Source organism: Frieseomelitta varia, unplaced genomic scaffold, assembly GCF_011392965.1.
Source record: "Frieseomelitta varia isolate USP_RPSP 00005682 unplaced genomic scaffold, Fvar_1.2 scaffold_435, whole genome shotgun sequence".
Classification (NCBI taxonomy): Eukaryota; Metazoa; Arthropoda; class Insecta; order Hymenoptera; family Apidae; genus Frieseomelitta; species Frieseomelitta varia.
In genome coordinates, this window is record NW_025110185.1 from 116,653 (window position 1) to 128,512 (window position 11,860).

The 11,860-nt window shown below is 29.6% G+C and overlaps 3 protein-coding genes and 1 non-coding gene across 24 annotated transcripts; 3 read left to right on the plus strand and 1 right to left on the minus strand.

Annotated features, from left to right (window-relative positions):
- Nucleotides 1–115: 115 nt before the first annotated feature.
- Trnav-aac lies at nucleotides 116–188 on the plus strand. Its single transcript has one exon. It is a non-coding gene; the product is annotated as a tRNA-Val (tRNA).
- A 563-nt stretch (nucleotides 189–751) lies between these two features.
- Nucleotides 752–2,830, plus strand: LOC122532111 (apidaecins type 73-like). 14 transcript variants are annotated; one of them, XM_043660593.1, is made up of 12 exons: nucleotides 753–924; nucleotides 1,047–1,136; nucleotides 1,210–1,290; nucleotides 1,364–1,444; nucleotides 1,536–1,625; nucleotides 1,699–1,779; nucleotides 1,871–1,960; nucleotides 2,034–2,114; nucleotides 2,206–2,295; nucleotides 2,369–2,449; nucleotides 2,523–2,608; nucleotides 2,721–2,829. In XM_043660593.1, exons 1-11 carry the CDS (start codon nucleotides 838–840, stop codon nucleotides 2,556–2,558), a joined length of 888 nt encoding a protein of 295 aa, XP_043516528.1. In that variant the 5' UTR covers nucleotides 753–837; the 3' UTR covers nucleotides 2,559–2,608; nucleotides 2,721–2,829. The 14 variants fall into 14 exon arrangements, with proteins under 14 accessions (XP_043516538.1, XP_043516528.1, XP_043516533.1 ...); XM_043660603.1 differs by lacking the exon at nucleotides 1,047–1,136 and having other exon boundaries at nucleotides 752–924; nucleotides 2,721–2,830; XM_043660598.1 differs by lacking the exon at nucleotides 2,369–2,449 and having other exon boundaries at nucleotides 2,721–2,830.
- A 61-nt stretch (nucleotides 2,831–2,891) lies between these two features.
- LOC122532116 (protein AAR2 homolog) lies at nucleotides 2,892–4,858 on the minus strand. Of its 4 annotated transcripts, none has more exons than XM_043660626.1 (6): nucleotides 4,750–4,858; nucleotides 4,225–4,469; nucleotides 4,045–4,160; nucleotides 3,826–3,973; nucleotides 3,475–3,747; nucleotides 2,892–3,417 (listed from the first exon to the last, which is right to left on the minus strand). In XM_043660626.1, exons 2-6 carry the CDS (start codon nucleotides 4,410–4,412, stop codon nucleotides 3,009–3,011), a joined length of 1,134 nt encoding a protein of 377 aa, XP_043516561.1. In that variant the 5' UTR covers nucleotides 4,413–4,469; nucleotides 4,750–4,858; the 3' UTR covers nucleotides 2,892–3,008. The 4 variants fall into 4 exon arrangements, with proteins under 4 accessions (XP_043516561.1, XP_043516558.1, XP_043516559.1 ...); XM_043660623.1 differs by having other exon boundaries at nucleotides 3,826–3,979; nucleotides 4,750–4,857; XM_043660624.1 differs by lacking the exon at nucleotides 4,750–4,858 and adding an exon at nucleotides 4,585–4,639 and having other exon boundaries at nucleotides 3,826–3,979.
- A 26-nt stretch (nucleotides 4,859–4,884) lies between these two features.
- Nucleotides 4,885–11,461, plus strand: LOC122532113 (putative leucine-rich repeat-containing protein DDB_G0290503). Of its 5 annotated transcripts, none has more exons than XM_043660608.1 (14): nucleotides 4,889–5,355; nucleotides 5,643–5,710; nucleotides 5,791–5,929; nucleotides 6,020–6,197; nucleotides 6,258–6,359; nucleotides 6,430–6,702; nucleotides 6,779–9,265; nucleotides 9,336–9,450; nucleotides 9,526–9,730; nucleotides 9,804–9,993; nucleotides 10,062–10,220; nucleotides 10,280–10,432; nucleotides 10,503–10,595; nucleotides 10,678–11,461. In XM_043660608.1, the coding sequence occupies exons 1-14, from the start codon at nucleotides 5,311–5,313 to the stop codon at nucleotides 10,905–10,907; spliced, it is 4,437 nt and encodes a 1,478-aa protein (XP_043516543.1). In that variant the 5' UTR covers nucleotides 4,889–5,310; the 3' UTR covers nucleotides 10,908–11,461. The 5 variants fall into 5 exon arrangements, with proteins under 5 accessions (XP_043516548.1, XP_043516543.1, XP_043516545.1 ...); XM_043660610.1 differs by having other exon boundaries at nucleotides 9,804–9,990; XM_043660611.1 differs by having other exon boundaries at nucleotides 6,433–6,702.
- The last annotated feature ends 399 nt before the right edge of the window (nucleotides 11,462–11,860 follow it).

Here is an 11,860-nt window from a genome sequence, read left to right on the forward strand (position 1 = left end):
CAATATATTTAATAACTTCTTATTATTAGTAGAGATCATAACTAATATAAAAATAGTTCGAATTTTTAAAACATTATACACCAACTATGAAACTATAAAAACATAATTATTATTGGTTTCCGTGGTGTAGTGGTTATCACATCCGCCTAACACGCGGAAGGTCCCCGGTTCGATCCCGGGCGGAAACATGTTTGTTTTTGCTTAAAAATATGATAAAATTAGATAACTCATTTGACAAATCATTAGTTTTGTCACGTTTACTTCAGTAGTAAAAAACATTAGCATCGTAATTTACATTTGAAAAAATAGAAGTTCCAAGAATCCAAGGAGGAAAAGTTTTTTGCTTACTTAGTATTACAATTTTATGTGATTCCCGGGTAGAATGGTCAGTGTATATTCTCATTCACACATACAGAAGACACATATCTAATGCTGTTTAAATAAACAATTAATTATAAATTATAAAACGATATGATTGAAACAATTTCATATATTAAACTTTCTCATCAAATGATTTAATTAAACTTGAATTATATAAAGTAAAACTTTGTTTTTCGGAACCAACAATAAATAAGTCAAAAGAGAATGAAAAGACAGAAAAAAGGTATATAAATTTGCTCTGACAGTAACGCAACGTAAAAAGAGATTCTTGTTATCATGTATGTATTATGAGTAGACGGTGATTCCCAAGTGAGTGCCTTGAACTTTTATGTATAAAGATTAACATCCGTAACGCTGTGTATAAATACAGTGCAACTCGGTTCGTTCGACATCAGTATCTCCTTGTTCATTGACCATTGGTTAATAATCGAAGACAAGATCTAAAGAAGTGCAACCATGAAGACGTTTATCTTCGCCATTCTGGTTGTTACCTTCGCGGTAGCAACATGTCTTGATACAATGGTAACTCCATCCGAATCTCTGGTAAGATTAGAAAAATATACGTATATATCTACTATAAATTATAAAATATCATATGATAAACAATAACTAACAATAACTAAATTAAGTTTACAACGAATAATAAATCGTTCCTTTTATCTTAGCGCCTTCGTCGTGAAGCCGATCCAGAACCGGAACCCCGTAACCGACCAAATATCCCAAAATATATTCCACCACCAAGACCACCTCATCCTGTAAGTAATTAAATGTTAATAATTGTTGATATAACAATATTCTATACTAAATTTTGCATCAATTTTTATTTAGCGCCTTCGTCGAGAAGCTGACCCAGAACCAGAACCCGGTAATCGAGCAATATATGTTCCACCACCAAGGCCACCACATCCTGTAAGTAATTAAATGTTAATAATTGTTGATATAACAATATTCTATACTAAATTTTGCATCAATTTTTATTTAGCGCCTTCGTCGAGAAGCTGACCCAGAACCAGAACCCGGTAATCGACCAATATATGTTCCACCACCAAGGCCACCACATCCTGTAAATAACTAAATATTAATAAATATCAATGCATACAATATCGATAATATAACAACATTCTATGCTAAAGCTTGCATTAAATTTTATCTAGCGTCTTCGTCGTGAAGCCGATCCAGAACCGGAACCTGGTAACCGACCTAATATCCCGACATATATTCCACGACCAAGACCACCTCATCCTGTAAGTAATTAAATGCTAATAATTGTTGATATAATAATATTCTATAATAAATTTTGCATCAATTTTTATTCAGCGCCTTCGTCGAGAAGCTGACCCAGAACCAGAACCCGGTAGTCGACCAATATATGTTCCACCACCAAGGCCACCACATCCTGTAAATAACTAAATACTAATAAATATCAATGCATACAATATCGGTAATATAACAACATTCTATACTAAAGCTTGCATTAAATTTTATCTAGCGTCTTCGTCGTGAAGCCGATCCAGAACCGGAACCTGGTAACCGACCTAATATCCCGACATATATTCCACGACCAAGACCACCTCATCCTGTAAGTAATTAAATGCTAATAATTGTTGATATAATAATATTCTATAATAAATTTTGCATCAATTTTTATTCAGCGCCTTCGTCGAGAAGCTGACCCAGAACCAGAACCCGGTAGTCGACCAATATATGTTCCACCACCAAGGCCACCACATCCTGTAAATAACTAAATACTAATAAATATCAATGCATACAATATCGGTAATATAACAACATTCTATACTAAAGCTTGCATTAAATTTTATCTAGCGTCTTCGTCGTGAAGCCGATCCAGAACCGGAACCCGGTAACCGACCTAATATCCCAACATATATTCCACGACCAAGACCACCTCATCCTGTAAGTAATTAAATGTTAATAATTGTTGATATAACAATATTCTATACTAAATTTTGCATCAATTTTTATTTAGCGCCTTCGTCGAGAAGCTGACCCAGAACCAGAACCCGGTAATCGACCAATATATGTTCCACCACCAAGGCCACCACATCCTGTAAGTAATTAAATGTTAATAATTGTTGATATAACAATATTCTATACTAAATTTTGCATTAATTTTTATCTAGCGTCTTCGTCGTGAAGCCGATCCAGAACCGATTTGATTAGACAATCAAAAACCAAAGGATGTATTCAACCAAGACCACCACGCCCGGTAAATATTAATTAATTAATATACTAATGTAAATGTTAATTTAATATTAATTAATATACCAACTGTATTATAGCTGTTAATACTGGAAATTAATATTTTTTTTATTTTTTAGCGATACTAATTTTTGCCCATGAAGGAATACGTACTGGATTGTTCATTATTTTCTTAACATACCAACAATTGATTGAAATTTTATTTACATCTTCTAAAGTATTAATTTAATATAAATGTATTTAATTTAAATAATACAAAATAAAATTTGTTTTATCAAAATACAAGAACGTTTTTATTTATTAATCTTTATTTATATACAAATATTATTCATATATACAAAGTATAACTATACTCGTTTTATAATATACACATTATAATTATGTATTTATACGAAATATATACAATCTTATTCTAACGAAACAACAACAGGTGCTTCATCTTCAGTCTCTTCCTGTAAATTAGAAAAATCCCACAAAAATTTTGTAGACAATCGTCCGCTAAATCTTGCTGTATAAGATTTTAAGCGTCCATCTAATTCAGAATTAATTTCAATATTTGCGAACAATTTGCGCAGATTATGATAAACAAAATTATTATTGGCTACAATATCACAAAGTATATCTTCGGGTACGTGCATCAATTGAATTTCTAATGCTTTCATAAATTCAATGAAAATCGCGCGGCGTTGTGATATTGCACAATCAGCGCCACAGATGAGAGACACAAGTTTCTTCCAATGTTCAAAAGCATCAAGACTTTGTCCAACAAGAAAACAGACAAATGCTAACTGGAGTTCTCCAATTATCTCCATAGGACTGAAAAGATATCATTAACAGTTAATTATAAAAATCTGAAGCAAAATAATTACTTACAGTGTCAATTGCTTAAGGACAGTATCCAGTGCATAACTTGTATCCAAAAAGTGCTTTGTAATCTCAGTTGGTGATGCTCCGTCTGGATATTGTTTATCAGGTATTTTCGAAAGTCGAAGTTCTGTACCAGGTTTAGGTTTCATATCAGGAAGAAGCTCATCTTCTTTTTCTTCCACAGTAATTCCACTCCTTCTTTTTTTAGGATTCGATTCTCCACCTCTTGGTCTTGCAGCATCAGTGCAATATTCTAATTCTAATGCTGATCTTACAAAACTGAGAAATGACAAATTTATTAACAAAAAAATTAACATAGCAGTCGTAATTATTAATTTATAAAATTTGTTAACATACCCACATATAGGTGAACAACGTTCAACAAGTGGAGGAGTAATATGATTTGTTAACTCCTTCCACTGTTTCCATATATCATAAGGGTAACATCCTAAAAATCTATCTAAATCCTTCAAATTACTCTTCAATCTTTCGACCATTTCTTCTTCTACAACTTTGTATAGAAAATTAAATAATGACTAATAATGAAGATTTTTTAATGTTATTTATGCTACATACTGTCTGAACTCAGATCTTCTTCCTTTGCATCCCAACGTTTCACTAGAAATTCAGATTTTTTAAATGTGTGAAGAAAGCCAATTTTGGGTGTTGCTTCTCCAAATTCATCTACAGCACTTTAAGAATATATATATATGTAATTATTATATATGAGAATGAAAAAAAACTGTAAAAAATTACCTGTAATGAACATAGTGAAATCCTGGCGGAATCATTTTAACACCTTTAAATCTATCCGCTGTGTTCCATGATTTTAAATCAATTCCAAATTCTGTGCCAACAGGTACATCTAACATAACTAATGTAGCACCTTCAAAGAGAAGCCTCTGGGCTAAACTCTGATCCATTTCTATTCCTTTGCTTCCCATGATTATTTAATAAAACTATAAAATGTGATAAATGTATTTTCTCACATATAGATGGTTCTGAAATTCATATTTTTTTACAATACATATTTTTTATAAATTTCTTACATTTGTATATTACTATACTATCAAGCATTAACCAAAAAATTTTGAAAATATGTTTATATTTACTTACTGGAATAACATGAAAGACAAGTTTCTTTTCTTTATTTTCACACACCATCAAATTAAATTTGCAAATTTACTTTCAAATTATTACAACCAATTTACAATTTCAATAAAAATATTTTCGTAAGCATTCAGTATACACTATTACTCTATTATACATGAGCTTTACTACCTTGCTAACTGGTCATCGCTGTCCCCACCATCTTTATCAAAATGTTTAATGCTTTCAACGAACTACATACATACATCAAACCTATACGGCAGTTGCTACACAAATGAAGTAAATCTGTATAGTGCATAGTTGCATAGCGCGTTGACGAATAGAAATAGAGGGGAGAATAGCATGGTAATAGCAAATGAATAAAATTACAATGCTTAAACTACAATAGATTTGTATGCAACAACTTTCGAATTTATTTAAAAAAATCATCATTTTCTATCTTGGAAAAAAAATAGATTAAAATATATCCAAGACGTAATATTGTAATATTTAATATCTACTATTGTAAGGACACTGAGAGCGTAGAAAATCAGATAAAAATAACGAATTCTCTTTAAACGAATTCTTATTTAAAATCAATTCTCGAACAGAATGTTTCGTACTGGTACAATTTCATATTAAATCTGTAATTGTAAACATCCAAATGAACGCCGTATAAACGTGTTTCTTGGTCAGCGGTCAGAATTATAAACAATTTTAAAACGAATAGTACTAATTGTCACTTTAATTAACATGGATAATGATTTCCTAAATTGGATAGAGAAACAAAACACTCGAGTGAGTATTTCTTTTTCTTAGAACCTTTTACTTTAAATCAAATTTAGTAGTGTCGACTATTTAGGTTAGTTTAAGGTTATGTTACGTGTATATTTGATATTAATAATTAATAAAAATTCAATCTAAATTCTACAAGTTCAACACGACATTCGTGAATACAACATACATCAAATTATATTGAAGATTATTAACTAAATATTTTATGAAAATAATAAAATTTTCAGTTATTATTCCATTTCCAAATTTTGAAAAATAATAATTATGTATCGTTATCTATTTTATTTCAGGAGGATGTTTCCCATGTAGATCAGCCAACATCGTATGGATTGTTGAAAAAGAAAGTTGCAGCGACTCAGTAAGTTAATTGACGTATTAATTGTTTTTATGAATATTGATCACCATCAATCGTAATATTAACAAAATATTTATTTTCAGCGAATTAATTAAAAAGTATAATGATAAACTGAAAGAATGTGAACGGTTAAAACAAGAGTTAGATACATTAAATAAACGAATGAAAGAAGTAACATGTAATTATAATTCTAGTTTAGCAAAAGTTATTAAATTAGAACTTGTAAGTAAAAGTAATACCTACTTAAAATATTTATCCTGAAAAATATTTTTTCTATCTTTCAATTTTAGATTATTGATATTTAATTTTCAGCAAAATACAGAATATAAAAAAAAGATTGATACTCTAGCTGCACAAGTAAACGAAGTTACTATCAAAACAGCAGCTGATCAGCAACATATACAACAATTAATATGTAAAATAAAGGATATAGAAGGAAATCAAAATGACAAAATAATCCAATATGATGTAGAAAAATCTTCACTGCAAGGTATACAATACATTTAATACTGTACTGTGTGCAGCATAGTAATTTTATTATATTTTGTAGTTAGAATCAAGGAATTGGAGCAAGAGTTAAAAAATGTAAAAAGATCTTATGAAACAAAAATTAAAAAAATAGAAAAGAAAGTCTCTATAGAAACTGAAAACAGTGAGTTGATTTAATTAATAGATTATAATTAGTACATTTTAGAATTTAATACAAATAATTTAATTTATAGAAGAAAAATTAAAGGATGCTGGAACCAATACCACATTAAGTAAAGATATGGTAATACAGAAACCGGAGGTTGCAGATAAATCCATGTTAACTCTTGAATTTTACGATATTAAAGATAACCCATATCCTATATTTTGTAATGAGTGCAAAATTCTATTAGATCCACCTCCTTTTAAGGAAATATGTAAAGTTGTGAGCGATTCATGTCCAAAACTTATTGAAAAGATTTCGTCCCCACCCAGAAAACTTTCATCTGCGTTAGAAGAATCAACAGGTATGACATTGAATTATATACAATTTACAATGTCTTTTTATATGAGATATATTTTAACAATTTTATATGCTTTTAGATATAAACAATGAACAACAATGTAAAGCTAAAAGTTTATCTACATTGATAGATAAGTCATCACAGGAATCAAATCAGAATAGTCGTTTAATATTTACTTCAACAAATTCATTATCTCCGCATACAGTTCCATTAAATCATATAAATTGTAACACTTTTTCCTCGACGTCGAATTCAATAAATCAGGGTAACAATCATATCTTTTCAACGCCAATTAATCCTTCGTCAATGATAAATTCGAATACACCCAATGATAATAAGAATTGTGAGAGTTTAATGACTATAGCCACATCTTCGATATCGCTTATTTCGTCATTACAGAAAAAAATTTATGCGTTAGAAACGAAAGTGAAAAAAATGAAAAAGAAATTAAATAAAAAGAACTCAAATCGAAACAACACTTGTAAGGAACATCATCAAAATGTCAGTATGTATGACATAAATAATTTCATGCAAACTAATTTTGATGAATTATGGAGGAAAATGAAAGGTACTTATGATAGAAAAGAAAGGAAGAATTTAGATGCACATAAAAGATTAAAGACATTATCTGATTTGACATTACAAAATGCGCACACTGGTTCTTGGAAAGTTGATTCAATTGTAGAAAATAAACAGACTTCTGTTAAGAAAAAAGTAAAGGTTAAACGTAAGAAATTACAAAATGCGCACACTAATTCTTGGAAAGTTGATTCAATTGTAGAAAATAAACAGACTTCTGTTAAGAAAAAGCCTAAGAAGCATAAGTTTGTACATTCGTTATTCGGTCAATCTGATAATTCGTTAAATGATACTGAAGATTCAGAAAAATTAAACAGTGATTTTAAAGCAGATTCATCCATTGATAAGTTTAATGATTCTGAAGACTGTGCAGAATCAGCAGATTCACCCATTGATAAGTTTAATGATTCTGAAGACTGTGCAGAATTAGCTGATTCACCCATTGATAAGTTTAATGATTCTGAAGACTGTGCAGAATCAGCAGATTCATCCATTGATAAATTTAATGATGTTGAAGACAATGTAGAATCTCAAACCATATCACCTGCAAGTCCATTTTTGAATTCTAATGATACGGATGTAAATAAAACTAAAGTAGAAATAGTACAAAATTTTGTTCAACGTAGTAAGTCAATAGAAGGTGATTCGGGAATATTGTCTGAACATGAAAGTAATAAACTGATGCAACTTAAAGAAACTACGGACACTTCTTCAGAATTAACAGAGCAGAAAAATACCATAGAAAGAAATTCTTCCATAGAAAATGAACCATGTTTTAGTGGACATAGTAAACTAGTAAATAAGTCCATGACAAAACTAGCGCACGCATCACATTTGATAAAATTAAATAAACCAATTGAAGAAAAAGTTATCTCAGATACATTATCAAACTTAGATGAAAAAACTGAAAAAGCAGAGCATGCAGATATGTCAAAAACATTACCACCTAGTAATCTAGAAGCTGAAATTGAAACAAATAATTCTGATATCCTAAATTCTAAGAAGAAACGGAAACTATCCGAGAGCGAATTAAAAATATCCGGGAACCGACAGAAGTTGTTGAAAAAAATAAGAAATTTAAAAAGGAGCAGTAAGATTGTAAAAACATGTCAAAACATGCTAAAACAAGATATATCTAATGACGAAAATGAAGATTCTAATATGTCTGAAGACCAAAAAGATAATAATCCTGAAGTAGTTAAAGAAGATTATTATATATCTAAAAAGAAACCTCGTATTGCGCACATACCTAAAAATCCAATTATAAAAGAAATGAAATTAAATAATTTTGAAATACAATCAGTAAATGATCTAGAAAATAGTATGAACGAAGTTGATTTGAATAAATCAAAAGATCAAATTTGTAGCAATAATGAAGAAAAACCTCAATCGATGTTTTCGCACTTTAACAACACTGAGATAGAAAAACCTCCATTGATATTTTCACACTCTAACACTGAAAATGTAGAAAATCCTGTTCATGAGATACCAGTTTCCAATAATTTATTAAATAATTCGGAAAACAAAACGCATAGACAAAATATAAACACAAAATTTGAAACAAATACAAATGAATATAATCAATTTGATTCTATATCCAATATTAATTCTGTAAATGAAACAACCGAACAGGATGAGACAAAGACTGATTTAAATAAGTATAGTGAGCATTTCAAGCACATAGATGAAAGTAATTTTTTAGATGTAAAAGAAATTCGCAAAACGGATAATATAAGCGAACAAAAATTATTAAATTTCAATGACAAGTCTTCCATTGATACTTCAAAAATAAATAATATAAATGAAAGGGATTTAAATACAGAAGAAATAACACACAATAATGTCTGTACGAAGCAGGAAATTTCTACTATACAATTAGAATCACACTGTCCATTAAAAATGTTGCAGGAATATATTAATAAGAAACCAAGCATAAGAAATAAAAAAATGTATAGGAAAAAACTTTTGCATGCTAGTCAAATAGGGGGTAAGATTATATCTATTAGTTGAGTTTTAAAATAATATTAAATCGTCTAAAATAATTTTATTTACTTCAGATAAATTTGTGAACAAACAATTGGAGAGGCTGATAAATAGCGATTGGGAAAGTTCCATACACTGGGATGTAATTGACAAATTAAAATCTAATTGTAATGATCGTATCATAGCAAAGTTAGTATTTATTTTATAGTATTTAATATTAATTTTTAACATAATTAATTGTTAATATATAACGAATGATTCCAGAGGAATTATAGAATTCTTAAGCACAGAGCAGGAATATAATAAAACTTTAGATAAAAGTTACACACCACCTGCACCATTAATGACGAAAGCGCAACAAAGAATAGCACCATTGTTAATTGACTTAGAAAAATCAAAACCCCTGGTATTTCAATTTGTGCAGGCTGGTATAGCATACAAACTTTTTAAACTCAATCAAACGATAGAGGTTTGACGTTTTCTCATTATTTTGGTATGCGATGCAAAGTGAATTAGCGTAATTAATAGTAAATTGATTTTAGAGATGTGTGGTACAATCTCTTGCTAGAATGTATACGATTTTAGCAAGAATTAAGAAAGACCGAGAAAAAGTAAGGATATTCTGTTGCGACGCTTTGTATTGTTTGGGACTTCACGCGATACTTATTTTATACACAGTATTCACTTCCTGGCCAGAAGTTTTCCCGAATAACGAAACAAGTGTTAATAATAGTACGTATAATCTGTTAATTTCAAAATTAAATTTGTATTTCAATCTTGTAATCGTCTATTACGTATAGAATTATTGCCGAAATGTATGGCACATTTAATCATGACGCAACAAGGTACGGACTATCCCAAACTTCAGGCCTTGAAGAATTTAATAACGTTATTCTACAAATATCCACTAGGGACATTATCTAAAAATATCCTCCAAGAGCTGTTGATTGCACTTCAAGGTAAGTAATAACTATAATAGTTTAGTATATTGTTTAAATACAATTTGATCAATTTGTAGAAAGGTGTGACAGTGAAGTAGAAACTGCTATTATACTTCTTGCCAAAAGAGAAGGAACTGCATGGACGTATACGAATATTATTAGAGGTGCATTGTTATCAATGATAATTAACAATAAACTACCGAGCACGTACCGAGCGTTTTCTTTATTAGGTAAATTTTTTATACTTAATTAATTTTATTTCAATTGATAAATTATAATTTCTATTGCTTGAAATTATAGGCAATCTGTTACGTGTATTCCCAATAGAAGATAAGGATAATTCAGTTGGTGAAATTGCAGAACAACTATGCGATTTAATCAATTCTGATGAAGGTATACCTATATCATTATGTTTTCAATTATTATTCAATGTGTAGTATTCAGTTATTAATAAACAATTGATATTTTTAATTAGGATCGAATGAGCAAAAAGAAGGCGTTATCTCGGCATTATTAAGTTTATCAAGGCACAAATTCGACCAGGTGGTTCAAAATACGTTAAAGTGGACTCCATCTGTATTATTGCGTGATCGAACCATAAAACAAATCAATGGATTATTTGATACGCGTGATTCTGACTTTTGGAATTCTTATCTGAAAAAACATAGAGAATTGTTCCTTGCTCAGGAAAACAGTAATACATAATGTACAATTTTTTCGACAGAGTACAGAATATTGTGTGATATTTACTATAAGATAATTTATATTACTTAAAAATTCTTCCGTAAACGTTGTGTTAATTAAAGCTTATATTATTCGATCAATCACGGCGATAACATATTTTTTGATGACGTTTTTTTCACGTGATCCTGAAAAGATAGAAGTAACATTTCCTTCATTTTGTTGTTCGTATAGTTTAAATTGTAACAAATTGTAACAAACTGTAACTTTTAATCGACTCCTGTTTTATTACGATCTATAACACGCTGTATGATAGCTGATCTTTCTTTTAAGATTAAAGTATTATTATATTATGTACATTACATATACATAGAAGACTAAAGAGAAACTTAAACTGATAATGTAATTTTGATATACCAAAGAAGCCGTTTACATGGAAACAAACATGTTTCCGTAATATCGTGAACGAAGTTTCGTTCGCGCTTAAATGTTTTTACTTTAAATTTCCGTAAGAAAAGAATTAGAAAATAGAAAAAAGAAAACTTTTGTTATATCGTAAAATAAAATATTGATTTTCTCTACTTTGTCTTTCGAACGGCAGTTCCCTGAAAACGTTTCCAGACAAAGGATTTAAGCATGTCGAATAAATTTCAATTATAGTCCTTTTATTGTATCATATTTTTCAAACACAGAAGATACTAGCAACAGATGTAGTGAAACGAAATATCGACTGGATCAACTGATTGCTTATAACATATGTACCAGCGTTCATTATTGAAATAAGAAACATTAAGTGATAATTAGGAAAGTATGTATTTACATAATTCGTGGTCGGCATAGCGTTGATGTTTGCTTGATGAAATTCCATCCATCTTGCCAATTTGAATTTTAACGATTTTAACTCACTATTTCTCACTATTTTTTACTTACAAAATACACTCGAATGACCATATCAAATTTTGTATCGGAATCAACAA